Consider the following 12714-nt stretch of genomic DNA (forward strand, 5'->3'; position numbering starts at 1 on the left):
CCCTTGTGCTGATATGCTGTGCTATAGATCGTGGTTGTTTTTTTTTTTTTAACTGCAGACCCTTCCCTTTTTCAGCATCTAGACAGGATACAGAATGAACCAAACGAGAGATGTCCAGGCAACAATAAACGTTATATTCTCTAGTTTGCAAACATGGGACTCTGTAGCCTAAATCATCCTTTGGATACTCGCTTGTACACAGTTATTTTTGTTGCACCATTGGCATGTCTGGTGCTTTGCAGGCAGATACAAAGACAAGCTTCTTCCCTTGAGGAAGACAGGGCTTGGATCAGAAGAAAAGGTGCCCCTGAAATATGATGGCTGAGATGAGAGATGAGCTGCATTGTAATAGGAGAAAGTCCTTTGTGGGGGGCTGGAGGGGTCTTTGGAGTGGGCTCCCGTAGGAACATCACAAACTTCATAAGGTGAATTTCTCTGACCTTGCCATCTCTATGACAAAAATATTCAGCTCTGTGTGTGCCTGGAGGAAAAAAGGTATAAAACTGTTCCAGAGTTAAACATTGGTCCAGACATGCCGTGTCCCTGGGGAAGAGGTGGGAGATCTCACCGGTGACAGATGTTCTGCCATCATTTACTGGCGCGGTCCCAGAGGCAGCCGAGCAGGGGGCAGAGCTGCCCTGGGCAGGGTGTGACTCTGTCTCCTACCGTTCCTCTGCCGCGGGGATTTACAGCGTAATCAGCATTTCTGGCTTTTGGCACTGTTATTGTCACAAAGCTTTGCAGAGGCGGGAGGGGAGCGATGCGAGGGCAGCTGAGTGGAACTAGCAGTCTGCTGCCATGGTTCAGGCACCAGCTGAAAAAAAAGGGCATCCTGCCAGTCTGAGGCAGGAGTAACACGGTGAAGGGCTTGGGAGGTGGGGAGCCTGGGGAGACCCAGGGGACTGCTGCCAGGGTCATGGCTGTGGTGGTGTCCTCTGGAAATGGTAGGTGTGACTGGGATATGGGTCCGCACAAGCCATGCGCACTTACATTGGAAAATGGTAGTTTCCTGCCATCCTTTGTGTCATGATAAAACCTGGAACCTAGAACTGCTGTGTGTTTGCTGGACATCTTGTTGTGGCAGCCAGAAAAGCTTCCTTCTTCAGCCAGTCTCCCACGTACGTTCATTTCCCACGAGTGCCTCCCCACAGGGGCCTTCACCGACAGGGTTAAAGGGTGGCCAGGAGGATCTCTATCGGTTTTCTTTGCTAATCAGAGCTGGCTGGAACTGAGAAAGTTGGGCATGTTGTCCCTAATGCTCCTCAACACTGGCAGAAGTAATGTCAGCTTTAGGAGACGTCACTCTGGGGGGGTGATCTCTCCCGCGGCGTAACAGATCTCTTGATGTCTGGTTTAGTCAGAGCTCCTCCCCTCAGGCCGCTGCTCTCTTGGCAGTATCCAGGAAGCCTCTCGCATCACTTTGTGGGTGTGAATGAGCCTCCTTGTAAAAACTGCCCATGTATTTTCTCACTAGCTGAGTTCAGCGCTGTGGGATGGAGTGGATCCTCGTATTCATCTCCTCAAGTGGTCTTGCTGCCATCTGCTCCCATCCAAGTGCTTCAACCATGTTCCATCTCAGCATTCGGCTGATGATGCTAATGATGCTAATCACTCTACCAGAAACTTCACTGAGTGAGGAGTCGTGAAGAGGAAAGCAAACCTGGGAGAGACTGGTGCTCTGTCTTTCCAGGTGGTGGGAGTGGTCAGGGCTCGTTTGCTGTGGGTAGGATTTCTTTTTTAATAGAGGCCTGTGGACAGGCTTGGCGTAACCCTCCTGCTGCAGTGGGATGCTGTGGCTTTGATCTGCCTGGGGTTTGATGAATATTGTATTGGATATTCTGTTTTTCCACTACAGTTCTGGGCCATATAAGCTGTGTCTGGGTTTCCCCGTATCTCTTGAGCATATCAGTGAGGCAGCTATGTGATAGGACTGCAAATCTTAAGGTGTCCTAGGAAATGTGAAGTAGTATCCTGCTGGTAGCAACCATCAGAGAAGCACAGGAAGGCAGGAAAGCACCAAGTCACACAGAATCACAGAATCATCTAGGTTGGAAAAGACCTTGAAGATCACCTAGTCCAACCCTTAGCTTAACATTGACAGTTCTCAACTACACCATGTCATATAACCATATAAGTTGTTTGACCCAGGCGTGCCCTAAGACATCAGCTACTTCCTCTGCTGCCCAGGATCCTTTGAGTTCACACACGTGTCTGCAGAACCTCAGTTTTCACTGAAAACAAAGGCTCCTCGTAGCCTTTTGGTGAGCGGTAACTTCTGAGCATGGCCAGTGGCAGTCGTAGGCTGTGTTGGATGCCTGTTGCTGAGGAAGGTGTAACCATGCAGGCGGGTGTCACAGCAAGGGCTGGATGTGAACTTGTCTCGTGTTCTTGCACCAAGTTATTTAGTTGAATGCAAAGGGGCATCGCTGGCTTTAGCAACGAGAACGGTAGCAAAGCCTTACGTGTTGCTGCAGGCATGGAGCATTCTGGTGGATGCAGTTTAGTGGCCAAACAAGCCAACGGGATGGGAAGGAGGAAAAGCCTGTGGTTTAGGAGAGGGTGGGAAATCCCTCAGAGCAGAAGCTCCTGGGTTCCCAGCACGCTGGGCTGGGCTGGGCTGGGCGCTGCTCCATCGGGAGCGTGTTGCTAATGCTGCTGACTGCTCTGCGGAGCCTCAGAGGCCTCTCGGGGAGCAGCGGCGTTGCAGTGGGTGATGGCGACATGTCACTCTGCTCCTCACCTTGCCTCTCCAGGGGCCATTCCCAGCAAGCATTATGCTGGGGATCCATCTCCTTCTGTCTGTCTCTATTTCTGACCCGCTCTTCTCTCTCTCCCCCACAGATATTATGCAGATATAGCTAAAATGCCAGCGATCAGTGACCAGGACATGAGCGCGTACCTGGCGGAGCAGTCGCGGTTACACCTCAGCCAGTTCAACAGTATGAGTGCGCTGCACGAGATCTACTCCTACATCACCAAGTACAAGGATGAGGTAAGATGCAGCCACGGGGAGTCACAGAATCACCCAGGTTGGAAAAGACCTGGAAGCTCCTCCAGTCCAACCATGAACCTCACACTGACCGTTCCCAACTCCACCAGATCCCTCAGCGCTGGGTCAACCCGACTCTTCAACCCCTCCAGGGATGGGGACTCCCCCCCTGCCCTGGGCAGCCCATTCCAACGCCCAACAACCCCTTCTGCAAAGAAATACTTCCTAAGAGCCAGTCTGACCCTGCCCTGGCGCAGCTTGAGGCCATTCCCTCTTGTCCTGTTGTTTGTTCCTTGGGTCAAGAGACTCATCCCCCTCTCTGCAACTTCCTTTCAAGGAGTCAAGCCTGGGCTGTGAGCTGTGGCTCTTTGCCCACGTTTCTATAGTCCCCTGCCTTTTCCTATAGAAAAAAACACCCCGTGAAATGCAGGAGAGCAGTGTAGTCCATGTCTGTGCTTGGGCTGGTGGGGAAGGAAAGGTTTGGGAGGTGTGGAGCCAGGTGCTGGTGTAGGCAGTGCTTCATTCCCTGTATTTTCTGCCGTGAGTAATGTGGGAAACACCTATTTTTCTACACATTTGGCACATGAGCTCCCTGGGACTGCAGAGTTCGTGGCGTTATCTCAGTGTTCTTCCCCCATCTGCCACCACTGACTGGGCGCTGTGACGGTACCAGCGCCCTGTGATGATACAGGCGGTGTCTGGCTCCACTCCCTGGGGGTGCTGGAGGATGTGGTGGCCTCTTCAGTGCTTTGTGAACATCAGTGACAATGGTTCAAAACCCCTCTGTTGTCATTTATACAAATTAACTTCGTAAAGCACTGCTCAAACCCACACCCTGCATCTTTTTATTAAAGCAATAAAAATATGTAACTACAGTAAAATATGGATCTATACATATAACATGATAGTATGGGTTTTATTGCCCCAATAAAGGGGATTGACGACTGTATTTGAACGGTGGCTTGTTTAGGTGACAGAGTGCCAGAACATCTCCTCGCTCAGAGCGCTGGGAGAGCCGGTCTCGTGCTTCCCAGGGAGAGGAAACGGGGTCCCCGTTGTACCCTGCATCTCCCAGTGCCTCTTGGAGGTGTGGATTTAGAGATTCCACAGGCAGGTTGTAGCAGACCTCGGTCTAAGGTCGGCCCTGGGAGCGTGGTGGCCACAATCCTTGTAGAGCTAGGTGCTTTGCAGGAGTGAGGAGGAAGAGGAGGGCCTGGCTTGCCTAGGGGGATGGGAGGAAACGCTGGTGCTTGGGGAGGTGCCGCGGGGTGGTCACCGTGCGACTGGTGGCCGTGTGCTGATGACCGTGCTGGTGGGACCTCTGTGCCAGTGCCCAAACGACTTGGGGTGACACATCCAGGAGGCCTCCATAGTTCCCTGTGATGAGTTGGCAGTGAAGGGGTTTGGGGGTTTGACAGTTTGTACAACAAACGCCTCTGTGGCTACCACAGGAGTGGAGGAGGAGCAGTCTGGAGGATCTAAATCTGCCGTGGGACAGCCATCATCCCTCAGCCATCATCAAGTTCTCGCTTCCTCCAGGCTAAAAGTCCTCCAAGCCTTAAATAAATCTTCCAAGCCCTGGGTGAGAGCAGGGAGGGAATCATGTGACATTAATGAGCTGCTCTTTAGGGGCACAGGTCCTCTTCTTGCCCACTAACAGCAGCCTGACATCTGTTGAGTGTCTTGCTGTCGCCTGCTCTCCGAGCATCACAAGTGTGTTCGCAGCTCTCAGGAACTTCTTTTATTGTTTGTAATGGGATTAATAAATCACAGCTGTTCCTTTTGTTTGTTTTCATTCATTAAGCACAATTATATGCAGCCCGATTGCACCCTCTTTGATGCAAAATGGGAGAGAATAATTTTTCCTGTTGTTCAGTGCAATAATATGCTGTCATTGGCTGTGAATGAAAATCATAATTAATTTTCATTTGGGTACTTGCATCTTAGTAATCAGTGGTCCTGGCTCCTTCCAGCAGGTGACAAACCTGGGTCTCTCTCTCTGCTCGGCGCAGGTTTCCTTTGGCTGCATTGTTTCTGTAAGGCTGAGATAAAAGAGGAGCAAATAAACGCAGGGGCAGGTTCTGAATCTTTCGACATCTCAGCATCCCAGGATATGCAGCTGCCTCAGCAGAGGAGACGGGCGGGGGGAATAGGCTCCTCTTCCACTTCTCAGACCAGTCTCATTTGGTTCCAGCTCAGCCACCTTTCAGGCACATGGGGTTTTGATTCCTGCGTTGAGTGTTGTGGTTATTTTATTCCGCGTGTGGCGCAACGGCTGCGGAGATGGCTGGTGGGGGAGTAGCCCCAGTAGCAGGTTTGTGGCAGAATCTATGAGCTCTCGCGAGTCCGGCTGCAGCCCAGGGTTGTTCCTGCCAGGGGAGGTAAATCGAACGTGCCTGGCTCTTGCTGGTGGATTTTCCCCTCCTTGAGAACTGACACCAGTGTTGAGGTGCAGCTTTCCCCTTTCCTTTGGGAAGAGATTCTCTGTCGGGCACCTCTTACTGCCCCAGCAGACAGGGACCCGCCTGGTCTTGTCCCAAAAAGCTCTGACGGGAAGCCAGAGCCTGTCGGTGGCTGGAGGCTGCTGTGGGGCAGCGTGGAGGGTGCTGCACGGCTGCAGGGTGCTGCACAGCTGGAGGGTGCTGCATGGCTGCAGGGTGCTGCACGGCGCTGCACGCCGCGCCTCGCACACCGCTCCACAACCCACCAGTGCTGCAGCAGCTCTTAATCAAAGGGAGCTGATTCTCCACTAAGAAGTTACCTGTAGGGCTCCTGATGGACTTTGCCTGCCTCCTAGTAAGTCTATTAATTATACAACAGTTTGTTTCCAATTATGCAGCCAATGAAATGGTTAATCAAGTCCCCTTTGACGGATGCCTTGATATTTAATTGCAAAAAATTTGCTCTCTCAACTAGCTCACCCGAGGAGATGAGATTTCTGTCAGGTTTGTTTTTTTAAATCGGCTTTTCTGCTCTGCTGGCACGATGTTAGTGAGATGAGACTCCTGGCTGCTGGGAGGGCAACTGCCCCTTCATTTTACACTTCATTACTCCCTTCTCCCTACTCTGAGCTTTGTCTTACACCCTCCTGATGCTGGCAGTCCTCCCCCAGCCCTGGGGGCATAGCTCATCCAGCCCAGGGCAGGGGATGGTCCCTCCACCCTGCGATCTGTCATCGCCATGGCCAGGACCTTGTTTAGAGAGAGGAGATTTCAAGGGAGGAAAGTCATCCTTGAATGTCTGTGGGTGCCCCCGTTGCACAGGACTGAGGGCTCCCAGCGAGGCTGGCTTTGCTGGTGCATCCATCTGGTGGGATTTTACCACTGGTGGTAGCTGAAACCTCATGGATTTGGTCTTTTTGTGCTCATGGAACCAGTTCATGGCTTGATCGTGGTCTCTGAAATGCAGCCCCTGTTCCTTAGGACGTTATAGGTTTGTTGGAGTCACGGACATGGTGGAAAGGTGTTGTCTTGGTTTTGTTTTCTCATCCAGAAGAAAAAAAAAAAGGCAAAAAGAAAGACTTCAGAAGTTCACATCTCAAATGTGGTACTCGGAGAGCCTTGAAGGACAGCTGTGTGTTCACCCTTCATTTGACGATGGCTGTTTTCTTCATTTCCCCATGTGCAAGTTGGCTTCTCGTTAGTATCAGCAGGTCCCTGGTGGTCCCGGGAGGCTCTGTCTGTGGGGTGGTGGCACTCGGAGCGGTGTCCCCCACCTCAGGCCTCCTTTGGCTCTTCCCTGGCCCCGTTAGGGACAGGAGTGAACACGCGCTGCTGCCCGTGGGGCCACATCCCCTGATGCCGTTGATGAGCCAGCCTGGCCGTGGGTAACAAGGAGCTGCTTTGGGTAGAAGAGCATCTCCTCATCCTCTCTTCTCCTCCCCTCTTTCCCCCCAGATTTTAGCCGCGTTGGAGAAGGACGAGCAGGCCCGGAGGCAGCGGCTGAGGAGTAAGCTGGAGCAGGCGATCGACACAATGGCCTTAAGCAGCTGAGAAGGCGGCGGCGCGGTGCCAGCACCCCGGGCAGCGGAGGCGGCAGGAGGGAGAGGGCCGGCCAGCGGCCGCCGCGGGCAGAAGAAGACTTTGGGGCTGGGGCCGGCCGGACCCGCGGGAGCCGCCGCGCCTCCGCACGCTTCCCACGAACGAACACGGAAACCTCGCGCTTTAGCGGAAAAAAAAAACAAACCCAAATCCCGACGACAGCAGCAACATCAATAAAACCCCCTGACACACACACAGACACACAGAGACACAGACACACACAAACCCCCCCAGTCCAACCGGGATGCGGCAGTGACCTTGCAGAGGGGCGATGCTGGGTGGAGGAGAAGGGGGTCGCCTGCCCCACGGACCCGCTGGGCATCCCGTGCCCACAAGGAAGGAGGGTCGGGACCGCGGGGCTTTCTAGGACGGCGTTTGGATGTTGTTGTTACTTTGGTGGAGGGGGGGTGGGTGGGCTCCTATTTTTACTGTACTTGACTTGCTCTCCCCTCCTTCCCCCCAGCTGGCCTCTCCTTCTCCTCCTCCTCTCTCTTTTTTCTGTCTCTTCCCCCTTCTCTCTCTCTCTCTCTGGCCTTCTGCCACTAGTGTTAACTGCTATATTTGCACAATTTACATGAGACAAAACAAAATTTTTAATTTAAAGGAAAAAAATTATAACAAAAAATGGGAGGGGAAAAAATATTCTGAATTTTTGCAACAAACTAACAAAATGGTTTTAAAAAATACGCTAAAGGACTGATGCTGGGGAGATTTGGGGGTGGGGGCAGTAGGGGTGGGCAGGAAAGGGAGAAATCCCTGAGCTTTGATATTTCTAAAATATGTCCTGTGCCATGTTTTATTTGAATGTTGTTTAGTGCGGAAAAAAAAAAAATCTAAAAAAAAAAAAAGGTGGGAGTTATGTTAGCTGAATAGATGCTCTTATTTAAATGCTGCTGGAGTGGTTCTGGAGGTCACGATCAGAGAGGAAGGATGATCCCAAGGTTGGTTTTTCTTTTCCTGGGGGATCGCTGAGGGATGGTCGGTGTTTTGTTGAGCTCGTCCTCGTTTTCCCAGTCTGGTGGCCGAGGGAGGTCTGGGCAGTGCTGCCCACCCCTGCCTGTCCCGGGACGATGCGGGGCGGAGGACGGCTGTGGGGGCTTGGGGGCCGTCGGGAGGGTTTGTGAAGAGCCAGCATGGGTGGTTTTTTGACAGATCCCCTGTCGCTGGAGCAGCCTTAACAAAGCCCCTTTATATTTTTTATTTTCCCCCACCATCATCTTTTTGTGCTGATGCAGGGGAAGGGGCCAGATCCCCGGGGAAAGGGGGGGCAGCTTTTCTGTGTCTCCTGACCGGGATCCCCCCCAGCAAATCCCCCTGGGTGCCCAGGGACCGGCCTGTCGCCTGCTCCTCCGCCTGGGAAGCCCAAACATGTGCAGGACTTTCCACCCAAGATTGACCTTTCTTTCTCTGTCTTTTCCTTCTTTCTCCCCCTTTCTCCCCTTGCTGTCACCCCGTCTCCCCTCCACCGCCTCTGCCCTGCCAGGAGGTTCGCTGGAAACCCCAGGTCTCTCCCTTGGCCGCCCGCTTCGAAATGTCAGATCCTTGCGGGTTTGTGCTTTCCAGAGATGAAAAGGTGCCGAGTGCTGCCCCAAATGGCAGCAGGTGACCAAAAGCTTCCAAAAAAATGAGCAAAACCCTTTCCTTTTCTGTACCGAGAGCTCCCGTCGCTGCCCGGGCCGTGGCAGACAGGGCCAAACTCTGCCAGGAGCGGGTGGCTGTTGAAATCCAAGTGGAAAGAAGCCCAGCTGATTTCTGTCCGTTCCCTTAAATTGCAAGTTAAGGGGGGGAGAGGGAGAAATAATGAAGTTTTTAATTAAAAAAAAAAAATAATAAAAGTGTGTATATATATATATGTGGTTACAATCTAATTCTCGTGCCCCAGTGGGGTGCTGTATAGTTACTGAAGGAGAATCGAACCAATATAAATATGAAATGAATTTACACAGCCAGTTAAAACAAAACAAACAACTACACAAAAAAAAAAAAAAGGATACCAAATGGTCTGGAAGAAATTTCCAAGCCTTTCTCACCATGCAGAACAATCGTTTGAAGCCTGCACATCTCTCATTATGTTGTAATTTTGTTTGGTTTTGTTTTGTTTTAATAAGGAGGGAAAGGAGAAGATGCTGATTTTAAAAAAAAACAACAAACCAACAACAAAAAAACCAACCACAACAGCAAAACTATGTTTGAAAAAGAAGTAATAATTGTTTCCCAAACCTACGAACCCCGAGCTGTCGCTGGATTTCTGAGAGCTGTGGGCTGTTGCATGACTGTGCTAGATTTTAGTCTGAGTTGATCTTTTTAAGAAACAGAAGAAAAAAAAAAAACCCGTAAAACAAAAAAACTGCAAGTGTTGAATATTAGAGGTTTGTTTAGACCTGTTATCTTTTTTTATTTGAAATTAATTTGTCACTTTCTTGTCCAAAAGAAAAAAAAAAAAAGGCAAAAAGAAAGACTTCAGAAGTTCACATCTCAAATGTGGTACTCGGAGAGCCTTAAAGGACAGCTGTGTGCCCGCCTGCCCCACGCCGGGGCCACCGCTGGCTGCCAGCAGCTCCCTGGGCGCTCCGGTGGGACAAAATCCTCCCGGGAGGGTCTCTCGGGGTGTCCTTTGCTGCCGCGGGGCGGAGGGGTGCCTGCGGCTGCCTTTGGTGCAAGGTTGGCCCAGAGTTGCTTCCTGGCAGCGCTCTTGGCTGGCGGCGTTGGTGGAGGTCCTGGAAATCGCCGGCCGTGCGTTGGTGCTCGTTGCGATCTGGTGGAAGGGGAGCGGTGGCTTTGATGTGTCCTTCCAGAAGTGGCGTGGGTCCTGCCTGTCGCAGTGGTAAGAGTGTCTTGGGGAGCTTTGGTTGCTGTCGAGGGAGCCAAGCGTGTAGTTTTTGTGGTGATTGAGAGGGGACGGTGGGACCCTCCCCGTTGCTGGTCGCAGGGGACGGAGATGTGTTTCTAAGAGCAGCTCCCTGAAAATTTTCTCCTTGACCAATGAGGACTGGAAGCATCATTAAGAGCGGAGGGTTTATTAGCCTGTCGCTTCCCCAGCAGCAATGCTGTGGGTGCTCCCTTGGCCAGGCTGAAGGGACAGAAGAGTTTTCTTGACCGTGGTGGGCTTGGATCGGATTTTGGCAGCAGAGAGGTTCCGGGGGGGTCGTGCCGGGCAGGCTGGTGGTGCTGTGGTGTGGCTGCTCTGGGCTCCCCTTGTGCTGAGGCTCTTCCCAGAGCCATGGTGTAGATCTGGGGATGGGTTCCCGTTGGCTTCCTCCTGGGGAGCTTTGGGCTGCCTGTGGTTTGCTCCACCAAAGGATCCCCCCCAGCAGCTTCCCACCCCTCTGGGGTCCCTTTGCTGCCTCTAACAGGGTGGGTGGCGGTCGGCGAGCTGGGCATTGCGATGCTGCCTGCAGCCTCCAGTGCTTCTTGGTGCTACCTTTGCCTTTCGCGTGATGCCCAGAGTCCTTAATCGTGTCAGGCAACCTGGCCTTCCTCCCTTACCCTCGCCTAGCGGGGGGCAGAGCCGGGCTGGCTGTCCTATCTAATCCTGCCTAGGAATGGGGAAAGGTTGGGAGAGGCTGGGAAGCATTCACAGGACTCCTCTTACTGGTGGTATCGCCTGTGCCCCAAAATGGGGTGAGATGGAGAAGCCTCCCATGCCCTGAGCCTGTGTTTTGGGGAGCTCCCCCTCTGCCCGCTGCCACTGGAGGCATCTGGACCCTGCGGGCTGATCCCCAACTGCTGCAGCGAGCACGTCCCTCCCTGTCCCTCTGCTCACATTGCCTTTTTCTCTTCAGTTTGGGGTGAAAAAAAAAAAAGTGCAATCCAGTCTGGAAGTGTCCCCCTTTGGCAGGAGCCCTGTGCCACCCCCGGGTCTGGCCCCAGCCTGGGGACAGGGAGCAGGGGGACGGGTGGCGGGACCCACCTCCCCCCCCCAAGCCCGGGCTTACCTGCTCCCGACCAAAGCGCACAACGAGCTGTCCTTTAAGAAAGAGGGGGGGAACTTAATGTGGACCCAGCGAAAGGCAGAGAATTTTAATAGTTTTAGAAAATTAAATGGGGAAAAAAAAAAATAAATCCAGAGTCCTGATTACTTTTCTGTGATTGTTTCAGACTTGAAGCAACAGGCCAGCACGGCTGGTCAAATGCCCTTTGATCGTGTAAATATCCTGCTATTTCCTATTTTAATGTTCTTCAGATTTAGTACTTGTAAATAAACACACGCATCAAGGAGAGATTAAACATTTTTGCTAAAGCCGGTGTCTCGCCTGTGTTTTGAGGGCGATGCAGGCGGGTGGAGTGGGTGGCCTTGGGGAAGGTCCATTCCCAGGAGCTGTGGCAGAATCCATGGCCGTGCCAGGGTGACACGATGCAAAATGGCATCGGGATGGGCCAGCATCACCGGGGTGCGTGTGTGGGTGTGGGCACCCCACGCTGTGGCTGTTCAGCAGCTCTGGGGACTCCTCCGGGCACTCACAGTGGGGTTTGGGCAGTCGATGTATGTGGAGTGGGAGGGGGCTCCTGCATTAGCCACTTTCCTGGGTGGCTTATATTAAATTGTTTTAAACCATTTGATTTCACTCGTCGCCTTTCAAAGCACTCAAGAGCTGCTGAGCAGGTCCAGAGGAGCTGAATCTACTCTGCAAGCAGGAAAAGGTAAATAAATACCTGCCCGGCTGCACTGCCACTCGCTGGGGTCAAAAGAAGCCGACCAGGGCTGGGACAGCTTCGCTTCTGCCTCTTCACCCTGGTCCTTCCTCCGGCAGGGACATGCTGGGGTGGCAGCACAAGTGCTTGGGGCTGGCGGGGAGCAGGTCCGTGGTGCTGGGGTGACGCCGCAGTCGCGTCTCCGTAGGCTCCGCACGCTGTAGGGCGTCCTCTTTCCCAGCTCCTCGTCTTTGGGCTTTGCGAAGCTGCTGTGGCACCCTGTGGCTTCGGGAACCTCCAAACTGCTTTAGGAGGGTGTGCAGGATCCTGAAGCACGGCAGGCTGTGGCAGATGTGGGGGGACATTCTCGGGCACCAGGAGGTGAGTTTGGGGAGTGCATCCCTGGGGTGGGAGGTCGGGGCTGGGGCTCTGCCCAGCACTCAGACCAAAATCACACAAATTAACCTGTTTTAGTTTTTTTCTTCTTTCCTTAGCATCTGCCCTTTCTGGGGCCAATCTCCTGAGGGTTTGGGCTGGCAGGGCTGGTTGTGTACGATGAATCCTAAATGCAACTTTTTCTGCGTTTAGTATATGTATAAACTGGATGTTTCTTCTGTTTTCTCCTGCAGTTTTCTGACTCTCCAGTGAGAAGAACATCAGCAACAAGTATTAAACATCCACTATTTCAGCCGTAGTGCCGTGAAAACATAGATTGATTTGATCTTTTTTTTTTTTTTTGATTGTAAAAAAAAGGTTTTCTTTTACCAACCTTTCAACTGTGTAAGAAAATCACATTTTAACTGAATTTTGTTCAGGTTTCTGGAAGGATTTAACTGAGGGTAATGGAAAAAAGTCCTTCATATCCCCAAATTTTGTGGCTGCAAACACCATCCTGGTGGTGACATGGCAGCTGAGCGTCAGGCAGGTGAGCGCTGTACTGGGTATGGAAACTGTGTTTAAATAACACTTGCCAAGTTTTCAGTCCAACATGTGGTGGGGCTTTCATTGCTTTTGGGGTCTTTTCAAGCTATAAGGGTGAAGGTCTTTCCCTAA

At 52.2% G+C, this 12714-nt stretch overlaps 1 protein-coding gene across 2 annotated transcripts in view; it reads left to right on the top strand.

Moving 5' to 3' along the window:
* PLXNA1 (plexin A1) overlaps window positions 1–11269 on the top strand; it is a 129917-nt gene extending 118648 nt beyond the window's left edge. For both annotated transcript variants that reach the window (XM_074878813.1, XM_074878814.1), the window contains exons 31-32: window positions 2842–2992; window positions 6886–11269. In XM_074878813.1, the coding sequence (XP_074734914.1) occupies window positions 2842–2992; window positions 6886–6981 (247 nt within the window). In that variant the 3' untranslated portion in view covers window positions 6982–11269. The remainder of the gene's footprint in view (window positions 1–2841; window positions 2993–6885) is intronic.
* Window positions 11270–12714: the final 1445 nt, after the last annotated feature.

Source organism: Strix uralensis, chromosome 10 (assembly GCF_047716275.1).
Source record: "Strix uralensis isolate ZFMK-TIS-50842 chromosome 10, bStrUra1, whole genome shotgun sequence".
NCBI lineage: Eukaryota > Metazoa > Chordata > Aves > Strigiformes > Strigidae > Strix > Strix uralensis.